The sequence below is a fragment of the Anser anser genome (genome assembly GCF_964211835.1).
Source record: "Anser anser genome assembly, chromosome: 1".
Taxonomy (NCBI): Eukaryota; Metazoa; Chordata; class Aves; order Anseriformes; family Anatidae; genus Anser; species Anser anser.
The window spans coordinates 134777383-134801508 of NC_139720.1; the positions used below are offsets into that span (position 1 = coordinate 134777383).

At 37.9% G+C, this 24126-nt stretch overlaps 1 protein-coding gene across 25 annotated transcripts in view; it reads right to left on the bottom strand.

The window, feature by feature from the left end:
• The window catches only part of STS (steroid sulfatase), a 120667-nt gene that overhangs the window by 15888 nt on the left and 80653 nt on the right, over positions 1–24126 (bottom strand). For 24 of the 25 annotated variants that reach the window (XM_083829019.1, XM_083829021.1, XM_083829009.1 and 21 more), the window contains one exon: positions 22515–22636. In XM_083829019.1, coding sequence (XP_083685145.1) covers positions 22515–22636 — 122 coding nt within the window. Of the gene's footprint in view, positions 1–15936; positions 16134–22514; positions 22637–24126 lie in introns of those variants that run through there. The other variant, XM_083829023.1, reaches the window with a different exon arrangement.

Sequence of the window (24126 nt, forward strand, 5' to 3'; positions counted from 1 at the left end):
AGTGTCCCCCACACCAGCCCACCCCTTAATTCTCACCCACAAGCTCTCCACTTGTCCTTCACCCTCCCCTACATGGAGCTGGGTACACTCTAATTGTTCCCTCACATAAATGGCAACCCCACCTCCCCCGCTTCCCCAGCCTGTCTTTCCTAAAAAGGACGTAGCCCTCCATGACAGCGTTCCAGTCATGCGAGCTGTCCCACCACGTCTCTGTGATTGCAGCGAGATCGTGGTCCTGCGACTGAACACAGATCTCGAGCTCATCCTGTTTATTTCCCATGCTCCATGCATTGGTATACAGGCACTTTAGGGAAGCAGCAGGCACAGTTACCCCTGGAGGGATGCAAGAAGAAGATTCTGGACGGGGTATCGGGATCATTACCTTCTATGAGGAGCCCTCAGACAATCCTGTGGGACAACTCAGAGGTTTTTCCCTACTATCTTCAACAGTGACAGCAGTGACAACTTCCCCCAGCCCTTCTCTGTCACTTTTAGCTCCCCTCCCTTACCCCGTCAAAAAAAAAAACCCTAGCTTAAAGCCCTGTTAATCAGCCCAGAGAGCTTGCTCCCAAACACACTTGTGCCCCACTTGCTGAGTTGGAGTCGGTCAGCAGCCCACATACCCGGCTTCTCAAAGGACTGCCCAAAATCGAAATACCCAAATCCTTGGTCCAGACACCACCTCCTCAGCCAGTCGTTCACCTGTCCCGTTCTTCTCCTTCTTTCTGGGTCCTGGTCACCCAGCGGGAGGACAGAGGAGAACACTACCTGCACCCCCAATCCCTTCAACAACTTTCCCAGGGATGCAAAGTCCTTTTTAATATTCCTCCTTTTTCTAGTTGCAGATTCCTGGGATCCAACCTGAATGACAACAAGAGGATAGTAGTCCTCCGGTTTAATGAGCTGTGGCAGAGCCTTCCTAATGTCTCTGACACGTGTCCCAGGAAGACAGCACACCTCTCTGGATAGGTTATCTGGGCAACAAATGGGAGCCTCAGTGCCGCTCAGCAAGGAGTCTCCGATCACTAAAACTCTCCGCTCTTTTTTTTGTGGCAATGGTTGTGATGCAGTGCTCCGTCCGGCCCCGATCCCTATGCTCAGTATTTCCCCCAGTCTTGACATGCTTCTCAGGGTTGCTTCCCAGGTTCGGACTACTGTCCAGACCCTCAACCTCTTCCTTTTCTTCCCTGAGAGCCTCAAATCTATTACCCAGGGACACCGTGGGGGTTGGTGGCACCGTGGGTGTAGGGGGCAAATGTCTCTTTCTGCTTCGAGCTGAGACGAGGGTCCAGCCCCTTTTCTCTTGTGGGCGGTGAAGCTCTCTGTCCTGCATGTGATCGGCTGAGTCAGCTACTACCCCTTGCAGGGACTTAGGAGGGGGCTGCTGGGCATCAGCAGGGGCAGGTTGACACCTCCTATCTGTCACCCTCAGAGACTCCTGGGAGCCCCGATTTCTCCCTGCAGCCCAGCCACCTGCTCGAGGAGTTCCTTAAGCAGGGCACACCTGCACCCATGACAGCCCTCTCTTCCCTCAGGACCCAGGTCTCCAGATTCCAGAGCTCCACACAGTCACCTGTCTGGACTGCCACTCCCCCCCTCAGGGGATCCACCTGAGTGCCCTCCACATCCCAGTATACGAACAGGCTTTCCATATAGCTTCATGGTAATTCTGCTGTTGTTTTCACACAGCAGAGCCAAGACAAGAAAATAATGTAAAGGATTTGTCATGTTTGTCAAAGGAAACACTTTCTTACCTAAAATATTGGTACCAGAAATGTGTATCTGTTGATTAGGTCAAGTTTCTTGAGCTTGATAATAATTAGTTTTGCGGTTTGTGTTTAAACTAGAAATGCTCTTTTCCCCTTCAGCTGTTATTTCACACTTACCAAGTAATACACCCCTACTGTGTCACCAAAATTCATCTGCAGCTGCTCTGATGTGATGCTCAAGATAGCAAATTAAAATAGTTAATCAGGTAGGTTAGATAAATGACATGATGTTTGCTCTGCTTCCTCCACCTGTTGTGTTTGAATTGCTGAAAACAAACTAAAGATTTGGGAGATCATTTGGGATTTTTGGAGGCTTTCCTTGATTTTGGTGCCTCCATGTAAGATCATGCAGTGGAAAACAAACAAAAAAACAAACAAAACCACAAGGGGGCAAATAAGGAGAGGAGTTGATGCTTACAAAACAAGTTAGGAAGCAGGGGAAACAAAGTAACTTCAATAATCAAGGAGATTAAAATATCATAATGAACTTCATCAGATGAAGTTTCAGATGTTTGACACAATTCAAAAAAAATGTGTCTTCTTGATAACATCAAAGAATAAAATCAGGAGCAAAAAAATAAACCCAAAAGAACGTTATTGAGACCTTATTAATGTATATAAATATCTGAGGGGAGGATGTCGAGAGGATGGAGCTGGTCTCTTTTCAGTTGTGCCCAGCGACAGGACGAGAGACAATGGGCACAAACTGAAGCACAGGAGGTTCCGGCTGAATATGAGGGGCACTTATTTACTGTGAGGGTGACAGAGCACTGGGACAGGTTGTCCAGAGAGGTTGTGGAGTCTCCTTCTCTGGAGATATTCAAAACCTGCCTGGATGCCATCCTGCGCAATGTGCTCTAGGTGATCCTGCTCGGCAGGGGGGTTGGACTAGATTATCTTCAGAGGTCCCTTCCATCCCCACTCCATTGGTCCCCCAACCCCATCTATTCTGTGATTTAAAAAAAAAAAAAAAGGAAAATGGATGGACTTGTGAAACAAAGAAACAGAAAGGGCAAATGTCAGGGAAATCCTCATGAAGGTCAGAGTTTATTACAATTTCTGCAGCTGCAGAACGGAAAGACACATAAAGATCTATTAAGAGGATCAAAAGGAGATTCACTGTAAGCGAGACTAGGAGTACAGAAATGGAGAGAGAAAGGGAAATAAATAGATGGGAAAAGGATGAAAACAGGGTAAAAGGATACAGTTCAGAGACGAGAAAGGGGATACTCTTTGTCCAACAAAAATGTGTTTTAAGTGAACTGAAGACTTGTGAGTTATCCTGAAGGAAAAGTGAATTTCTCCCACAGCCTCGCTATTTTAATTCAGATACTTGTTGCTGTTTAAATCCTTCATGAGACTGTGTAGCTGAACCAGTGGAGAACAGATATAAATCCACATCATGCTGACACTTTAATGTTTTTCATGGATGGTGACTCTCAAAGCAGAACAGTGGTCTGCAGCAATGGACTTCTACTGTTGAGGAATTTCAAGCAAAAACTTTGCTGCAGACTATAATCAGTAAAACATATACCTATGTATCTATGAAAACTTGTTACTTACTGTTGCAAGTTTCTGTATGATTTCTCTAATAGATTACATTGGCATTGCATGTTGCTATTCAGATGAAATCTGATGACAAGGAATGAAGTTTAATGTGTCTTACTGAGGTTTATAAAGTAATTGTGGGGAAGGACCCCTATGCCTCCACAGTAAGAGCTACCCCAATCAGCAACAGCATTTACTTCTAAGAAAGAATAATAATAAGAAACCTCTCAGAGATTTGCTAGCTAACAGCCAATGTAAATGAATGAATATTTTAGTTTTGTGTTAAAAGGAAAATTGAACATGAGAAGCAAGTGGCACTTTCTTAATTGGATTTTAAAGAGCGTTATGCCAGCGTAACTCAAACCAGGATCTGTATCTATTCTGTGCTTTTCTTTTCTGACCACTCATGTCAGATCTTTCATGACACTAATGTCTGGATAAAATGCTGTTCAGTTATACAAGACTAATTCACTCTTTGTATTTTACTACACAGTCTAACCTAGCTATTTTATTTATTACATATTTTTAAACTTATATTATTATAACATATTTTTATTTGAACCTCTGCTGATTTAAAAGAAAAACTACACTAATTAAATTACATGATCTCAAAATTCCAGTCAACTTCAAAAGACTCAAACAGTGTCATTCCTGACAGTTAGCAAAATACTTGTGTTTTTCACATTGCAAAAAACGTAGCAAGACACTTCTAATTTTATAGTCATGGTACTTAGTAGGATTTACGGCGAATTGCTATACTGCTATATAGTACATAATTTGACAATCTGGTCATCTCACCTCATTTTGGATCTCTGCAAGGTGGAAATCTTTATGAAATCTAGTTGCTGCTGTTAGTCATCTGCTCCTTACCTTTGTTACAATTCTGCTTTAGGGTGAGAATGATTCTGCTCATTTCCCTTTTGAAGAGAGTGATTAGCTCAGGTTAGCTCAGCAGTAGAAGTTTACACTTACTTGTCAGCACCATCCTCAAAATTTGCTAAAAATCCAGAGCCCTGAGGACACTAACAAGCCTTAATGACCCTGCCCAGTCCTATGTTGGACCCCCATTCATGAACCCTACACAATGGATCCCCATTTTGTCTCAGTCTGAGGCCATCAGTCCCTGCCCAAGTGTTATTGTAAGAGTGCTACTCCCCAGTCCCATCTCTGGATGGCCCAAAGTTGTGGCCTTTCTTACAGCTGTCTCCATTCCTATCTATTCCTGCTCCTGACTGGACTCCATGCTTAGACCCTGAACCTGGATCATCACTTCACTAGGGATAGTGACAGACCCTATTATCAGCACTCAGCTCTGCTCACTCTGCACAGGTGCTGCAAGATCTGCTGCGCACTGCCAGTGGGGGCACTTCCAGTGCTGGAGTCCCTTACCGTTCCTGTCCTGTCCCTCTAAGCAGCAGCCCAGCTCCAGCTGCTGCCTGACCAACCTTGCTCCACGGTCATCCACACTACAATTACCTGTAAATTTTCATTCTTCAAGGAACAACTTTCTTGAAATACGTTTTGTTTCCCTCATCACAATGAATTATGTTTTTAAGAAGATATGGTTATTTTTCTTTCTTTTCAGTTCTTTATGTAATTATTGCCTACCACTCTTATGACTTGAATAAGAAGCTACATCTTTGCTCCTTAACTGTCTGTCAAGCAAAAAATAGCCAAACAGAAATCAAAGATACTGAGCAGATTTGCTTTCATACACATCATAGAGGTTCTGGTGAAAAGCACTGCTGTTGCAGTCTTCCTACTGGAGTCACTTTCAGAGTAAGACATCACCCCAAGTTAGAGAATCAAAACTCCCATCTCTCCAGAATTCTATAGTCTGTCTTCAGTTTCGCTTCCTAAGAGCAAATATCTATTTAAAAGGTGTTGCTGCTTGTGAAAGATCCCAAAGTGCTCATAGATAGTGGGCTGAACATCTCCTCCCCTCAGGTATATGTAAAGTCTACATATTTAACTGAGGTAGCCAGAAAATACAGAGAGAGGTTTGTAGATTTTTTTTTTCTTAAAAATTAACAATAACAAAACACCAAGCAAACAAACAAAAAAAACAAACCAAAACAAAACAAAACACCACACACAAAACTTCCTTTTTCGTAAAAATTACTACTGTATACTTTATTCTTCTTATTATTATTGTTTTTATTATTTATTTTGTAATGTCTCACTCATCCTTAAGAATTGTTGAGTGACCTCTGAAACAGTCACAAGCTGAAGTACATCTGAATTGACTCTGCTTATGTGATGGCAATACTTTTCTTATTTTAATATATGCAGTTTCTTCTGTTCCAGCTCTAGCAAATAAGAACAAAAGCTCATTTCAGGTATTTCAAATGAATTTTCTTTTTGTCATCTAATTCATTCCCCTGCCACTGCATGATTGTTCCCTACAATGTATTTTTTAGAGCTTTCTTGATGGATGGTGTATTCTATTATAACTTTTGTGCTACTATCATTCATTTCCTTTATTGCAGAAGACAAAAAAAAAGACATTTTGTTGGCACATTCCTTTCACTTACTGTTTTATCTAGTAACTTTTTCAAATACACATCCTCCACCAACTTTTACTGGAGTTTAAATAAAGATTTTGGTGCAGGTCTCAGAGTTCATTTGGATTGCCCCATTCCTCATTGCGTTGACTGTTCTAAATTCCATTTCTACATCTTTTTTAGAGTTATGGTCCACTGAAGCAAATATTTGAATTCCCATGAATTTATTGGAGGATGTTTTCACCTTGTTTGCCTTCAGTTTAACAAAGTATTTATATCTTAGCTTAAGGATTCAAATACTAACCTCATGCTTAAATTTAGCAAAGTGCAATGTAATCTGTGACTGAAGCTACATGTGTGTTCAACTAATTGTTTAATGAAGGATCTGCATATGCTTTTAAACTCCCATTAAATTCCATACTTCAAACTACTTTTGAAAACAAAATATGCAAAAAGTTGAGTAAATTATTATTATTAGAGAATCTGCAGCCGTTTTCTTAAAACAAAAGTCCTGTACACTGGACACCTCTACATTGCAGAAAACACTGTTTTGCATTCAGATCCTATCTTGCTGAAGATTAAACTAATGTCTGCTTAGCAACATCATCTAACTACACATAAATTCCTCCGTTTCCCAAGTTCCCACCAGTAAAATCTTGTTGCCTTTTCTTCTGGTATATTCATGGATATATGCACGATACCCAGGTAACTCCTGTGTTTTTGAACTACGTGGTGCATGAACTTGGGCCCACTGGAGAGATTCAGCAGCATAGTCTTACTATCTTACTCAGCTCAGCTGAGAGATGTAAACAGCTCTGGAGTGAGTTCACACCAGAAAAAAGCAGCAAGGGACCTGGGAAACTCCAGCCACTGACCTTCATTCTTTACGCATGAAGGATTTCTTTTTTTCCCATGGCGAAATGCTTTCTGATTGTTTTTTCCTCCAGTCTCTTGAAACATAGTTGTAGGAGGGTAGGTAAACCTCTGCTGTCAGAGAGAGTGTTTCTTCTCTTTGGCTTGCTCTCCTATTTTAAACTACTATTCAATGTAGTAATTCTAGCTTGGCTCAGAGTGTCTTTGAAGAGGGCACTTATGTCACAATTTTAATCCAACATTTATTATTTATTGCACCACTATGACGTCCAGGCTCTGTTACACAAGACAGTTACAAAGTTGAGTTAAACAAAGACAGCCTCATGAAAACATTTTCATCTTCTTTTTGCTAGCCTAAGAATATGCTCCAATAGATTATGGCTTAGGTTAATGGCCTTAACCCCTTATTTTAGGAAGTAATATCAATAAATAGAACAAATAACAGCTTGCTGTCTAAAGTCATTCAGTTACACATTGTACTTCCTCCAGACAACTGAAAATGCTTTTGGCATTACATGACAAGATATAAATTTTATATATGCCCTCCCTCCCCACTGTAGTTAAGAGTGATAAGAGCACTCAAAGGATATTGTGAAATACAAACATCTGCATACTGTTAGGCTTTTTTTGGGGCGTTTGAATCTTACATTCAATTTTTAATTCATAGCTCTACAAACTCAGTCTGCATCTCTCGATTGTAGCTGGTTTCTTTGCCAAAATACTCTCTAAAGATCTGTGACAATAGTAAGGATAATAGAGAACACTAGGAAATGTTTTCCTGTTGTATTCACTACTGTGGCTCCTTCTTCTATGCCATTTTCCAAAAGAGAATTTGGAACAACCATTTACCACAACAAGTTTAGTAACTAATTAAAATATGGGAATCCAGGCAATGTTTACATGGTTGTTGAACTTTCTCTTACATTTCCAAAGATGTTTCTAATAGGCTGGCATTCACAATGAATATGCCCAAGCTTAAACTCTATTTCTTCCTTAATACTGGGTCAGTATTCTAATTCAAGGTCTTCACATTTAGGGCATGTAAACATGAAAAGGAACCTGAATTTCAGCTAGAATTAGAAATTAGGAAATCTCCCAGTCAAACTGCATTCAAAATGAAGTCAGGCCAAGCAGATAGACTTTGTAAACAAATTTCCTATCACCAAAATCCCTACCTACACTTTAAAGGTTTTTCCCGTCTTGCTGATCCTCACAGGTTTGTCTAGTTTTAATTTTGGACCACAACTTTCTTCTTGTCTATCTAGCATAAAAAGAACCAAAAACTAAATGTTAAAAAGGCTGTCTGCTTCCACAACCATCTCTGCAAGAAGAGAACAAAACTTACCAGAAGAGGAGTAAAATGCACCTATATAGAATATTGCACAGCCATGTAAGTCCTTGGATGACCAAAGAACATGGATACTTTAAGCCTTCCTAAATGTGATCCCCTCCCTGCCTGAGACACAGTGTGTTCTCATACACCTTTTCAGAATACATAACAACCGAAATACAGAATCTAACAACAAATGGGGGTGAGGATATATCTGAGGTCAATTAATCCACAAATGGAAAAAAATTATTGAAACTGATGAGGAAAGACAAAGTACAATTTTTGCGAGCGCTTTTTCTTGTATGTCTAGGCAGAGACTGCATCAACTGGCTCAGCCAAGCGTTGCCTGCCTGCTGCTTGCTGCCTCTTTCTTGCCATGGCCATAACTCTTCCCTATGAAAGTAGTACTAACTTGTACAAAGATTAATCATGTCTTACAATACGAAGAACTACTTGGTAGAGAATAGTCAGGCAGTTGCACATGTAGGTACTGCCTTTTTTTAGTTCTAATCATTTGCCATACCCTAACTTTGAGAAGTAATCACCAATGGAATAATCCTTTGCAGCATTCAAATAATTAATTTTCTCACACAGTAGTATGTTGCTTTTGTTTATTTCTGTCTTCAAAATGTGAACACTTCTCAGTTACCAACTTACGGTTGGATTAAATGCTTTGAAGGACCACCATTAAAAATACTTTGTGAAATATAAGTAGTACCATTTCTTTTTTTTTACCTCAACCTGCTAGTTGTTAAACATTCAAAGATACTTCTCAGAATTTAGTACTATTTATGTTTTTTTTTCTTCTTTTTTTTTTTTCCAAAAATCAGTATGTCATAACTCTATTTAAAAGCTCCAGCACGAATTAAAACACTTCCTACATGGAGACCTGAAGCATTTTGGCATATGAAAAGGGGAAAAAAGAGGCCTTTGATAATGCTCAGGAGCTACAGGCAGTGTAAAATTTATTTAGTATCAAGTTCCAAAATCTAGTTAAAGCATTTAGCAGCACCTTTTCTTGATCATTTCAGAAACCTTGTGAACACCTGCATGGTGTTCTAGGTCAAGTTTTTGTTGCTACTACAGAGTCCTGGTATTTGGAGCTATTTGGTATTCTTGAGATCACCAGAACTTCTAAATGATCTAGCAGACCTGCTAGGGCAGAGCTGAATGAACTGAAGCAGATGAATAAACAACCTGTATTTTCGTACAATTTCTGTTGCAATTCTCAGTTTCTGTTCTACCCAGTAATAGATTTCATTTCTGTTGACTGTGAAAATAGATGGGGACATTTGTATTCAGGACTTACAGTTGTGCTAAGATAAACCTATTAATGCACTTTGCAAGATTTTTTTGAAGCATAAACCTGTAAATTGTCAAAGCATGACATTCATTAGAACAATTTAATTTGTATAAAACCTGTAAATATTGTAATTTTGGTATACCTGAATATCATAATCCAAGTATTTCAAGTATCGTAATCCATTTTCCTAATGTTTTTCATTTTAATATAATTCACGAGTCAAGTATCATAATCCATTTTCTACAAATAAAGAATAAAGAATGCATCTGATTACTAACCTTTTTTTTTTTCAAACTAGAGAGAAAAAAATAGAGAATGAAGCCTAAAATATTCTGTAGTCTCTAAATTTTCTTTCAAAGTTTAAATTGACAACTGCAAATAGGACTCTAAACAGAATTCTGTGTGCTTTCTACTTTTAGTTGATTAAGAAAAATGGAAAAAGGAATAAGAAAAGCTATTCAAACCCTACACTTCAGCATGACAAAACAGGCCCACTGTCTTCTACCCCTCATTTGCTTGATTCTAGTTCAGGTCTTATGCTGACCAGATCTGTTAGGCTGAATTCTTCCAGATGAATTTTTTTTTTTTTTTTAGGAAATTACAAGCTTTTGTGGCAAAACTCTTTTCCTAGACAGCATTTCAAAACTTCTTCACTTCTGTGAAGCATATCATAGAATCATAGAATCATTAAGGTTGGAAAAGACCTTCAAGATCATCTGGTACAACCATCACCCTACTACCCATGTTCCTAAGCACCACGTCCAACCTTTCCTTGAACACCCCCAGGGATGGTGACTTCACTACTTCCCTGGGCAACCCCTTCCAATGCCTGACTGCTCTTTCTGAGAAGGAATGTGTTTACCTTCATGCTTATGCATAAGCTCATGCCTCCACAGCATACATACAAATAGCCCTTACTAATTAAACTTTTTTTCTTAAAAAAAGTTTTGTTTAACTTTAGTTTTTCCAATAACTGATCCAAACACTCATGGGCTACAGTTGCTTCTGAATCATAAAGATATATGCTCTTAGAGCCTCTGGCTACAGCTGAAAATTGGCTTTAGTAGCAAGGGCATTTTTTTCAGAATCCAAAAATTATTGTCAACTATAAATACTACAAGCAATTTATCACTAAGTATTACAGAACTGACAGTATTGTTCTTTATAGGTACAACTAATAAATTTAAACTGGTATATAATAGTTTTGAATCAAAGTTAAATTTGGGGATTAGGCATTGAGAAATAAAACAATAAAAACCTGATTTCATATAGTGCATTGACTGCAGTCTTCAGATAAAAAAAAATGGGAGGAGCTTTCATGCTAAAAGTAGTATTTTAGCTTCTGAGTTAAGTATGCTCCATAAAGCAGGGAAGGAAATGCTACAACAAATTCAACTTTATATAAATCCCTTAATATTCACAGTCTACATACTGTAGGCAGGAATTGCATTTTCCCTTAATATAACATAACTACCTATATAACAAAAAAGCAACAGTAATGTAGTTGTAATGAATCCCTGTCAGCTAGGCTGAATGTTGGAATAATTTGAGAGCTAAACAAAGGACATGAAAGTGCTTCCATGACCATCTGCAGGAAAAAAAGAACAACAGCAACAAACCCTAGACACTAGCTGGACTAAAGGATTTGCAATTATAGGACACTGTGGCCATGAGGAACTAATCAGTCCTAATTTTCATGTTTTTTACAGCATGCTAGAACTGGGGAAAAATGTATTCAAAAAAAAAAAACAATAACAACAAAAAAACACCAAAGAGCACTGAGATACATTTTTGGAGAAATGAGTAAGTAATTCTGAACTCAGCTAGATTTCTTTACTCACAATTTCTTATCTAGCATTTCTAGCATTTTCTATATTTCTAGCATCTCATATTCTTGTACAAGCTAATTTTTGTGAGACCATTTATTCTTTATTCCTTTATTACTTATTTATAATTTATTATTCCCTTTGTGTATTTACCTGGTGTATAAGTATTATGGCATTGTTTTAGCAGCTTCACCAAATGATTAATCAACAGTGACAGCTTAAGGAAGATATTAATTATGTCGAGTTTGCAATTTTTGGTGGGGGACTTTGTTCAGAAAAAAAATAAATTCAAAATAAAATAAAATCCAAATGTTCCCAAATGACAAGTCTGTCAGGAAGGACTAAATTACAGAATTACATTTGGTTAGGAATCAGAAGCAGCACAATATGTCAAGATACTGCTGAGCACAAACTAGAAAGCTTTTCTGGCAAACCAGGCTTGCTATCAAGTGTATGAATGCTAAGGTAACCATAATGCTTTTAGTTCTGAGCTTCTTTCTCCACAAGACGATATGGATGTATCAGAGCTTGATGTACGGTGAAATGTATGTATGTGAAAGGTATTGGATGACCTCTACACCATATGACCTCTGTGATGACCTCTCACAGTGCTGCTGTGGCACTGAAGAGGGCCCAGATAATTCAATTAAGTTAATCTTGAAGACTGTACTGTCCTGTTGCTGATCAAGTGAAACTCAGAAGCTTGCTTCTGTGATATCATACTATTTAAAAATTAATATATCACAGAGATGACAGGTAGTAAATGAAAAATTAGCACACGCTTGGTAATGATGAAATTATCTTAAGGAAGACTAACATTTCCTAATACTAAAAGACTCAGCCTTTTTGACTCATTGCAGTAGTCCTAATTCTAAGTACTAAAGTATCATGATCTGTATGCTCTTTTTTATGGTCTTGGCTTTTAAATTTGTGACTGTAACATGATTTTTAATTTCCACCCTCCTAGAATGCTAGAAACCTATTTTCTTTAAAATGCAAATGTTGAAGACAAGTGAGTGAGCATCATAAGTTTGCATTACAGTCCCACATCTAGGAGACCAGAGTCAATAGAAATAAATGCATTACATTTACTATTCTGCTGAATAGTTTATGACTGAACTGAAGCGGAGGAATTATTTTCAATAAATCATTGGGTTAAATTTTGAATAATGAATATATTTTGCAAAATGTCACAAACTCTTGGTAGAAACTTGTTCTATACTATTTCATAGAGTTTACATTTCTACTAATTGAAACAACTCGGCAAAAATTATGAGTGGAAATAATTTTCTTTCTGTTTCAAACAGCTTTTACATAAACCCTTCTATAAATTTCCTCTACCAACCATAAGAAACAAATGAAAAGCTATTTCCTAGTTTTTCTCTTCCTTTTAGTTTAGGGAATTTCAAATGCCTTTACAAAATATACTTGAAAAATGTAATGCATTATCTGTCCTCTAATAATTTGAGACCAAATATAAAGTTGTTGATTTCATCAACAGGATGGTCACTGTTCGTACTGGGACATCAGCTTTTTTCAAACTTAGGGTGTTTACACTGATTATTGGAGATTCCTTGTTGTGTTGGTTTTCCAAAGTACTGATGAGGACTTACATTTAGAAAGCACCTACATGAACACAGAAAACAAGCACATTGTCCACAGGTGCACACTGGTCTCCAGCATAATATTGTCCACATGCACATACACTCTGAGAATCCACTATTTTCATCTGTGATATTTTTTTCTGTGTTTCATGGTCTTGTATGGTTTACTGAGAATTTCTCTAATAAACCAATACTTTGCTTACTTTTCTAGGTGTAATAGGATGGCACAGTTTGTGGCACATAGAATACTCTACGTGGGTTGTGCATGCATTAACTACTTCCCTTGAAGAACATTGCCTAAGACAATATATGCCATTTGAATCTGATTTTTAAATTAGGATGAATCAGCGCTATGTTCTGAATGTAACACGCAGAATGCTGCAGGCTCAAATCCAATACTGAACAGAAGATATTTTTGGAAGTGTAATGCTCCAGAAATTGTTGAAGACCCACTTTTTATGTTACTTGGTAAGCTGAAATTCATTTTTGAAAGTTGCAGCACATTTTTAGCTACTCTTATGCAGTTGTTATTATTTATATTTGTTTTTACTCCTGCTAAATTTCTAAATAGATCAAAAATTATCAGAAAACTGTTCTAACAGATCCTTTTTCTATTGAAGTGTTAGCTGTAGAGCATACAGAAAAAAAATCTGTAAGATCCTTCTTTTTTTCCTTTTTACTGTCATAAGTGCATGACACAATATCTGACAGCAAGCCATTCATGCTGAAGTTTAAATAATACTGAATTAGCTACTTTAAATGTCTTTGCCTTTATACGATCACTGAAACCTGTCAACCTTTCTCTGTTCACTAAGAACATTACTAATTTAGGTCAGGATATCTTAGGTTCAATAGACAAGTATGTTATGGTTGCTATTTTTATATGAAGAAAAAGTGCTATGATACGATCACTGAGAGAAAGTCTCTGTGTATAATGTCAAAGTCAAAGGACATTTACCATGGTCTTTCACTTGGGGAATAGCTCTCTTAGACAAAAGTGTTCCTGCATCAATTTTACTATGACTAAATAAGTCTATTCTTTCTAGTTAGAAAGCAAAAATTTCTGTGACAATAGAAAAATCTTACACCTTCAAATGTTTATTATTTCTTTCTCATCCTTTCCTATCTGCTCTTTTCTGAGAAAAGGTAGGAGGTTGGTGTGATATGATTTGGTTAAAAAAAGATATTTCATTGTAAGACAACAAAATGTTTCCTTGACAACAGTTATAGTCCCATGGTATTATTATCTCTCATTCTGAAGGTGTTGTGCAAAGGGAGATGGTCACTTTCTGGATCAATCTTCTATTAAATTTATGTTCCTTTAAATTGTTAAGCAATGAAAGCATGTAACTACAGCTGCTGGCATTCTCAGGGTCAATGTGAATTGTTGATCAGCAAGGATGTTAAATGGCATCGTGTAAGTCTCTTGTTCACCACAAAGAAGGCAAGTAAACCATAAATGCTTCCTCACAGAAGCAAGTAAAAGACTAAGAAAAACCCTAAGCAAGGGTACAGGTTCTGCAAATGGGTCTACTGGGTATGACAACCACACCTGACAGAAGCTATTGTGCAGCATTCATTCACTACATGACAAAAAAACACAATGAACAGATCTCCCTCCAATTACTTTGAAAGTAATGAGAAAGAGGATGGGAAACTGTGGTGGTTTTACCCTGCTGGGCAGCTGAACTTCACCACAACCACTCTCTCACTCCCCCTCCTCGAAGGAAAAAGAGGAGAAAATACAGTGGAAAGGGCTTAAGGGTTGAAATAAGGACCTCCCCCCATGTGGCGCAGGGGAACGGGGAATGGGGGCTGCAGTCAGTCACTAACGCTTCATCTCCACCGCTCCTTCACAGTCCCTCCCTGCCCCTGCTCCCCGTGGGGTCCCTCCCACGGGATGCCGTCCTGCCCGAACTGAGCCTGCGGGGGCTGCCCACAGGCAGCAGCTCTTCAAGCACTGCTCCCACACGGCTCCGTACCACGGGGTCCATCCATCCCCCAGGAGCAAACTGCTCCAGCACGGGTCCCCCACGGGCGGCAGCTCCCCCCAGACCCCTGCTCCTGCGTGGGCTCCTCTCCACGGGCTGCAGCTCCGGCCCGGGGCCTGCTCCTGCGGGGGCTCTCCATGGGCCGCAGCCTCCTCCAGGCCACATCCACCTGCTCCACCGGGGGCTCCTCCACGGGCTGCAGCGTGGAGATCTGCTCCGTGTGGGACCCATGGGCTGCAGGGGGACAGCCTGCTCCACCAGGGGCCTCTCCACAGGCCGCAGGGGAACTGCTGCTGCCTGCCTGGAGCACCTCCTGCCCTCCTGCTGCACTGACCTTGGGGGCTGCAGGGCTGCTTCTCACTCCTCGCTCTCCCAGCTGCTGTTGTGCAGCAGTTGTTTTTTTTCCTTCTTTTTTTCTGCTCTCCCAGAGGCCCACCCAGTGTTGCACCCTGGCTCAGCTCTGCCAGCAGCAGGTCCCTTTGGAGCCAACTGGAGCTTGCTCTGGTCTGATGTGGGGCAGCTGCTGGGCTCTGCTCACAGGGGCCACCCCTGTAGCCCCCTGGTACCAAACCCTTGCCACATAAACACAGTATAGAAACCCGCTTATGAAGTTTCAGAGAACGTATGAATTGAAATTTCTTGTTCATATTAGGGAAAGTAGAACAACTATTAAATAATGTCTCTAAAGCACCAAATATTTAGAGATATCTCGAATGCTTTCTATTTTAGAGAAAACGGAATTGCTAATTTACACGGTGGATGTCTGAATGGTAATGTTTCTCAAATGCTCTAAGAGGGCTGAACAAGATACGGAGAGCATTTTTAAACAGAAGTATATCGATTGCACTGTTTCCAAATTCATTTCCACTTGCTACAGACAAGTACCAGTCTCACATACCCTAGTACTGAGAACTTCATTGTAGAAAGAATTTCAGATTGGGTCTATAGAGCTTCATACCTAGCTTCCCATTTTTCAGTGTCTTCTAGACTCTGTCTTCCATGTGCTCTCTCACGGCAATGTTCTGTTTATAATATTGTTTCTTTAAGCGTATGAATTCGTTTAACAGTTTTTAACTGTTTAACTATAACCCCTACTACCCCTTAAGGTATGAATATCATACTCCTTTCAAAAGGAAGGGAAAAGTGCTAGGTATTCCTCTTACTCTTATTTATTCAGAAATCAGTCTTATTTCAATGCCATCTCACAAGATAGGCAATACCTGTTGCAACCAGAAGTTGTTTTAAAATAGTCCTTCTGAGCAGATCTTTCCTGCTTTGTTCTCTCTTTATTATGACTTTAACATTTCCAATCATGTGGAACCTGGATGAAACTCTTTAAAAAAAAAGCTGTTCCATAAATTTCTCCAACATATCCAGTCTGAAAACTGCAAAAAAGAATAAATATATATATACACACATATATATATATATTAACCTGTAACTGCTGATTCTACAGAAGAGGTTAAATACATGACTAGGAATATTTCCTCACCCCTATCTGAAGAAAAAAATACCTGTCATGAAATACAGTGGAAAACTGGATGCTGGAGGACATTGCAGAAGCTAGAAATCACAATAGCTATGAATTCTATAACATAGAAAGAATCCCTGAATTGTGAATTTGATTGAGCTATTTTCAGTAACTGTAGTAGATTCCAAGATACAAGAAACTCAGAATGAACACTAATTGAAATGTATCTTGCTTTTTAAGTGAGGCAAAGTGGAAAATTTCTATTCTGAGTCCAGAAAGCTATGCTCACAAGCTAGTTTGAGATGTGCCATTTAGGAACTTTTCTTTCAAAAGTAATGTTCTGACACATTTTCACCACTTGACCAATGGCTTTTAAAATGAATTATGCTTTCCTTAAACTGAACAGCAGTGAAGATCCACCTCTGAACTGAGGTTACTGCACTTTCAAGGAGGTAATACAAGCTTCAAAATTCAGAGCCAAACCTTACTTGCTAGTATCCTATATTAAACATTCTATTTCAGTAAAAATCTTTGGCTAAAATAACAGATGATAATGGATACCACCATTTATTTTATCAGATATCAAAAAATGCTGAGGATTTATCCTCTGACAGCTTTAAAGCCTTCCTGATGATTACTGGTATACCTCATGTTGACATTTGTGAATGGGTTATTTTGTCTTTTGTAGAAGACTCTAACCACTTTTATTTCATAATTTATTTTGTATAGACAGACATTTTTAATACTGTATTTTAATAACAGATAATATTGGCCATCGTTGCCTCACTAGTTGATACAATTTTTTTTTTTCTTCACGTAAACTGAAGTGAAATTCTAATGTCTTTAAAAGATGTTATATTTGCACTAGTTTGATTCAACGGTCTACTTGTTTCGAATGAACTTGCCAAAATAAGTTTCCTTTTCTTTTGTTTACTGAATGACAGTTTTAGAATATGGAAGCAAATAATTCTTAAATGGCATTTTTAAATCACTTCCTAGTACAGAAGATTTTTTTAATTAACCTTACTCAACTCACTAAACATTTTTTATAAAAACAAAAACATGTATTACATTTTTTATTCCTCCTTTTCTTAGAATAAAAAGTTTCTACTGAATAATGAAATCCATTTTGAAATAGAAAATGCAAAGTGCTGCTAGTACAGCCACTGTAGCATTTATCAGAAATATTATTGCATTTTTATTGGTAGTACCAAAATACTGTGAATTTTATTATTTCTTTCTAATACAAACTGTAGTGCATTAGGTTTTTCAATGTTTATTATGAAGGGTTACAATATATTTCCTCCTTATCAAATTAAAATTTTGCGCACAATCAGAGGAGTCTGAAAGATGCAATAGTTCCATTCAACTGTAGATTCACTCTCTATCTGATGAATTCTCTCCTTATAATTAAGTTGTCATAGCAATGCATTTTTAATAGTACTGATTCATATGCCACTAATGTTCTGGAGACAGAGCTCCTGATATTTTTTTATTTTTTTTTTTAGTGTGCAGTTATGTTAAATTATAACTTTAGCAAGTACACAAGTACTAGTCTTCTTGCACAAGCAGAAGAACATGTGATCAGAGTTAAATTAGGCCAAAGCATAATCTGACATGCACAACTAACAGAGTGCTATATAAAACTCTGGGTGGCTCAACTTAAAGTCAAGGCAGAACCTACACCTGGTTTGTTTTAAATGTAAATGTTTAAACCTATTTAATCATCAGAGTAGGGAGAAAGAAAAGCTAATTTTATTTTATTTTATATTTTCACAGATGCTGCTTTTGTATATTAGTACTTATATGGTACTCCAGGAAACCATGGAGAATATGCATTGATAATGGGAAATCACAGTACTTTGCTGACACTGTTTGAACATGTCTTCCACTCTGTATACATAACTGATCAATTAAATTGGTTTCAAAGGATTCAAAATAACAGGAAGTCATCCTCCAAGAACTAGGACTATATGTCTTATTTGTTTTCAAGGCACTGATAGCAAGTGTCAGCATACACGTGTCTATGAGAGAAATATGAATCATGAGCAACGAAAATTGCCTGATATTTCATTCCTTTTTTAATTCTGAATGTCAAGAAGAATGTACATTATTTTTCAGTATCAGGCAAAATGCAAGTGAATCAAAGAGAGATGAAGAAGAAAATGCTGTTAGTCTGTTTTCTGTGGCTGAGACAGAAGGAGAGCAGAAGAAAGGGAGAGATTTTTTATTTTTTTTCTGACATCTCTCTAGAAAGGATAAGGCTTAAATTTTGAAATGTCGGTTGAGAAGAGCATTATGTAGCACACATAATCTAATGCTCCTTCAGAGGACTGATGAAGGGGAATGAATGCTGTAACTGACTCAACTAACATGTTTTCATGAAGATGAGCATTGATTTGGTTATGAGGGATGCTTAGCTTCTAAACATATAGATGTAAAATATTCAGCAATGGTTATCTGTTCACTTTGAAGTTTCTGACCTTCCCTGAGTGATGTGAGAAGCACACCTGCTTAGTCAGACTTTGAAAGTATGTTAGCAAAGGAAAGGTGTGCAAGTACTATACATTTCAGCTACACCAAATTTGTCTGTTTCATATTGTATAGCCTAAGATTTAAAAATTAAACCAAAGCCTATTTTTCATTTTTCTAGTGAAGCACACAATGGAAATCTAACAATGTCAAAGATATAGTTACTAAAGGAACCGTAGAGTGATGGAGGCAACAAGGGACCAATTGACTATGCAGAACTTTTGCTCCCCTCTCAATTTTTCCTTCGGGTCAAAGCTAAACATACACTTTGAGTATCTAAGGAAAAAAAATGAAATATACAAGCTGAATCTGTCATATAGACTAAAACTTCCTAGAAAAGAAATATAGCAAGAAATATAAGAATATATGCCTTAATAGGTGCATATACGCAATATATGCACTTTTTCCATTTATTTAGAATGGATTGTGCTTTAGTTAATGAATAAATAATATTTTCCTTAGAAGTTGTAAGCTTCTTTTCTATGTTGCTGTTTTGTGATTCAAAAAAAAACAAACAAACAAACAAAAAAGCATCTTTAAAATTGATAGAAATTACGCATTTGATGAAGAAGGGAACAGCAGTCTATAATGTAGTCAGATGATGATCAGAGGGCTGGAGCACCTGTTCTACGAAGAAGCGTTGAGGGAACTGGGCTTGTCTAGCTTGGAGAAGAGAAGGCTCCAGGGAGGCCTCATTGCGGCCTTCCAGTACTTGAAGGGAGTGTATAAACAGGAGGGGGAATGCCCGTTTACATGTGTTGATAGTGATAGGACAAGGGAGAATGGTTTTAAACTAAGACGGGAGATTTAGGTTAGAAATAAGGAGGAAGTTTTTCACTCAAAGGGTAGTGAGGTACTGGAACAGGTTGCCCAGAGAGGTTGAGGATGCCCCATGCCTGGAGGCATTCAAGGCCAGGCTGGATGCAGCTCCGGGCAGCCTGCTCTAGTGGTTGGCAATCCTGCCCAGAACAGGGGGGGGTTGAAACTAGATGATCTTTAAGGTCCTTTTCAACCCAGGACATTCTATGATTCTATGATCAGATGGTTGGGTCCTTCTAACAAGGGCCATTCACCACATAAGTACAGAAGACACAGAACATAGTTGGGGTTATTAATTCCACATGATCACAGTGTCTTCCACTAAGCCTTTTGAGAGACTTCAGACCTATTGAGAGGCAGAGCTGGTCAGCATTTGGCCCATATGTACAGGCGTAATCTATAGGTAGAATGTTTTTACACAATTCCAAAGTAGCAGAAATCAATATAGTTAACTATCTGGGGAGTACAGATCAAAGACACCACAAATCTTTCCCGGCTTAAAAGACAATTTACACTGCACAGAATGTACAATGCACTGCACAATGATTCCTGATGATGTTTTTCTCACAAATTTTATTTTTTTTTTCTTTTTTCTTTTTTTTTTCTTATATAAGGAATTGCCTTCAAGAGTATCTTTAATATTAAGAATATGTTTCTGGTGGTCTTCTGTGAATTGAGTGCTATTGGCTTGACTACAGTCATCGGCAATTATAAGATGAGAGATCCTACAGACACTTCTGGATACTGGAAATTATATGTGTTTATGGATGAATGTGGTACTTATTGAGGCCATAAAGTATGTGAGGCACAGGATACATGTTATTTAGGAATGGTAATTAGATCTACCTGAACCTTGAAGCCTTATATCCTTGCAAGTAATCATACTAGCATTCTGAGTTTAAGTGAAAATTGTTCACTTCTCCAGCCTGTCTTTAATGAAGGTGACCTCATCAATTTTTTTTTGGATGTGTTCCTAAGTATAGGGAATGAACTGTTGCCATAGGATACTTCTAATTTAGTTCTTTGCTGCTTGGCAAAAGCTCTGCAATGGTTTGAATTAAATGATTGAAATAATGGCTTCTCCAGGGGAAAAAAAAAAGTGCATTGTATTGTATTTCTACTTTCTGTTCATTTTCATATACTAAAATATAATATCATTTCATAGTACAAGAAGTAGTTCCTGTGAGTGGACTCTGCGATTAGCTGTAAAGAGCTGTGGGGGGAGGCTAGAGGACAATAACACACTAACTAGTAATATAATACACTTTGAACTTATCAGTTGCTTCATACAGAGCTGCTGAGATATCGGAAGAAAAACCAACCATACTCATTTTTCCACATGAGTACTTACAGCAATGCTGATAGTATCAGGTGCATAGAGCTGTAATGAAAATATATTTATCTCTATACAGCAATAAAACATAGGAAAGAGATAAACAGGGGCAAAACTTTAGCTGACTGCAACAAATATATTTACAAACATGATTGTATTGTCTACGTGGAAAAGGCATTTCTGAAGATCTGATTGAACAAGACTGAAGCAGACATTGAGCACTCCCAGGGGACTGATACAAAAGAGAGTGGAGATGAATATTTAGCTGTTGCCTACTCTCACACTATATAGCAGGCTGACAAGGTGGCATTTCAAATACACTTCCATACAGAAATCAGCCCAGTGTTATGAAAATGTTATTGCCAAAGTATGAATGGGCTTTAGATTTTTTCTTGCTCTAGAAGTAGGATAAAGGGAAAATCACAATGTACATTGTTGCCACTCAGTAAATATAATAGACAAGTCCCTCATCATTGCTCCCCTTCTTTTCCCATTAAATTTCCCTTCAGTAAATAAACAAGTTGACCCGTTGCTCAGGCAAAGGGTACTTTATTTTGCAAAGGTGTTTTAGTGAGACGAAAATCTTCTCTGCCTGCCTGCAGCTCTATCTACTTCTCTCCTAACAAAGCAGAATAATTTCACACAACCTCAAGACACAAAATGGTCTGGTAAATGACTGTTATAAGTAATATTTTAATTTCTCCAAGTTAAAAGGCTAAGGCAGAGAGTGAGCCTGCAGATGACCAAAAAGACCAAGTTTCCAACTAATTTTAAGTTTGCAAATTAAGTATTAAGTCCTTTCCCAAAGTACTTAAAGCCAAAAATGCTACATCAAAAGCTTGTTTCAAATCATCATTTTTAAACTGTAACATAAGTCATCACTTTGAGTGTCAGCTGAAATGAGAAAAACATGTTCAACTTCATTCATCCCAGAGATTTTTATGGAAAGGGAAACATTTGATTAATGTGGAAGTTACTACCAGAAACAGTAAGCTGTTGGTTAAAAAGGAGCAGATCAGTGGGCAATGCTTTCTTCTTTAGACTACCAATTGGATTTATTCAGTTCAAAAAAAGTCTGAAAAGGTCTCCTATATTACTGAATAATCTATGGTATAATTTTGACTTTGACTAGTCTATACTAATGATAGTATATACTATCTGATATCTCTGATATGATAGTATATATGCTATCAGAGTGATAGTTCTGTACTTCGCTATCTCAAAAATAGACAGGTTGGTGTCATACTTGTGCTGTTACTCAACAAACCATGCTATTACCTGTACATTTTTAGGAAGGTGTAACAGTTAACATTGACTACTAAATAGACTGTTTTTCAGATAAGTTTTAACTTCAGATACTATAGATATCTCTTGTCTTGATATGTAACATTAATGCATAGCAACAAACTAATGTCAAACAGTAAAATGGCTCTGTGAATAGGTGTGTTCTAGAAAAAGTGAAACGGAAGGAAAATGGAGAGATGTTTTAAACAACTTATTTGTTACTATAGTACAAGTTTGTTGTTTTTTTCTTTTTTTTTCCTGATTCTTTTCAAGCTGCAATAAAAATTATATGAAATAGTTAAAGTTTGAACACACAAGTTTACTTACTATTTCCTGGATGCCAGCGTACTGCATTTAAATATGCATTACAGTAATGGAAGAGAAATTCATGCTTGGATCGGGTAACTTTTCCTTGAAGTAAGGGCATCAGATCATGTCCATCAATAATTCTGAGTAAGAAAGCATTTCAAAGTCAGAATAAACCAAAACTCCCCTTTCTGAAAAATATAACTCTGCATTTCCACTTCTTAAAACAATAAATCTACATCTTATGATCTGAATGGTCACTTCCAGTTGATCAATTTGGAAAAAAAAAACAACTGTTCAGGTGCTCTTCCCCTTTGGTTTTTACATTATTTAAGGAAACATTAATTTTATATTTTGCCATTAGGAGTGGTTGCTTCCTCATCCCACTTTTCTCTTTTCTTGCTGAGAATGTAATCAGACATATGTGAGTGAATTGCTAGAACACAGTCCTCCAGGTATAAACGCATATACCTGCTCAAGCTGCTTGGAAGCAGTCTGGCTGAAGTAACTCTAAGATCAGAAAAATCTCTGCTGTGCTGTGTTTGCATCCCCAGAAGTAATGGCAAGAACTCTGTCTAATAAATTATGCATGCTAGAATTTAACACAGAACTAGTAATTTTAAAGTTGAAAATGAACTATGTTTAAATATGTGTTTATCAACTACACACACATGCATACATATATATATATATAAATTCTCTATCTGCTGCTGGACAATTTTGATGATGTTTTGAAGGAGTAAGTCAATTTACATTGAAATGGTGTTATATAATAAGCAAGTCATTTAAATGTTTCCATATACGAAGCCATCAAATAGCTGGAATCAGTTGATGGGGAAGAAATCACAATCTGCATTTTTGACATGGTGTGAATTACAAGTTTTACAAAAAGTTTCATAGGATGCTAATTTCTGCTGGCATACAGATCATCAGGTAATTGTTTTTTAAGTATTTTGAGCAACATCTTGTAAAAACATTTTTGAAACTTTTAAATCCCTAAGTGTCTATTTGTAATTTACATTACTATGTACAACCTGTTTCACATTAGCTTAATTACTATGAGACAGTATTAGGAAACGAGACTGTTATTTGTAAAGCAGTGTTGTCCAACTCTGCTTTCCGGATGCAACCCTGGCTGTAGGGTCTGTTGAATGAGGATCTTTCTCACTTTCAGTCTGTCATGTTTTCTTTCCTGACTTTTGCCCCTGCAAGCTTGGTCATCGTCAAGCTGAGTGTAGGACGTCTGTATGTCTATTGCATACATTCTGTTCTACAGACTTTTGATGGGGAAAACGTTGTCTCCAGTAATATGTCAACAGTACTCTCATATAGCCATATCTATTTGTTTTAGGGGTATACCTAAGCCTTTTCTTTCTGATGACCTATCTTTCTTCTTTTACAAGGAGCACCTCCTCCATCCCCCTTTAACTTGCTCCCTCCCAGTGACTGAATCCTAGTTGGAGTAATTTCTCATATTTTTCAGGAAGAATGCACTGAAGGAATAGGATGGCCCCACTGTCAAGCGCTTCTAGCTGGGCTGCCTTGGGCAGTCCCCATCCCTGTGGGTATTTAGGAGATGCGTGGACGTGGCACTGAGGGATGTGGTGTAGTGATGGGACTAGAAAGGTCAGGC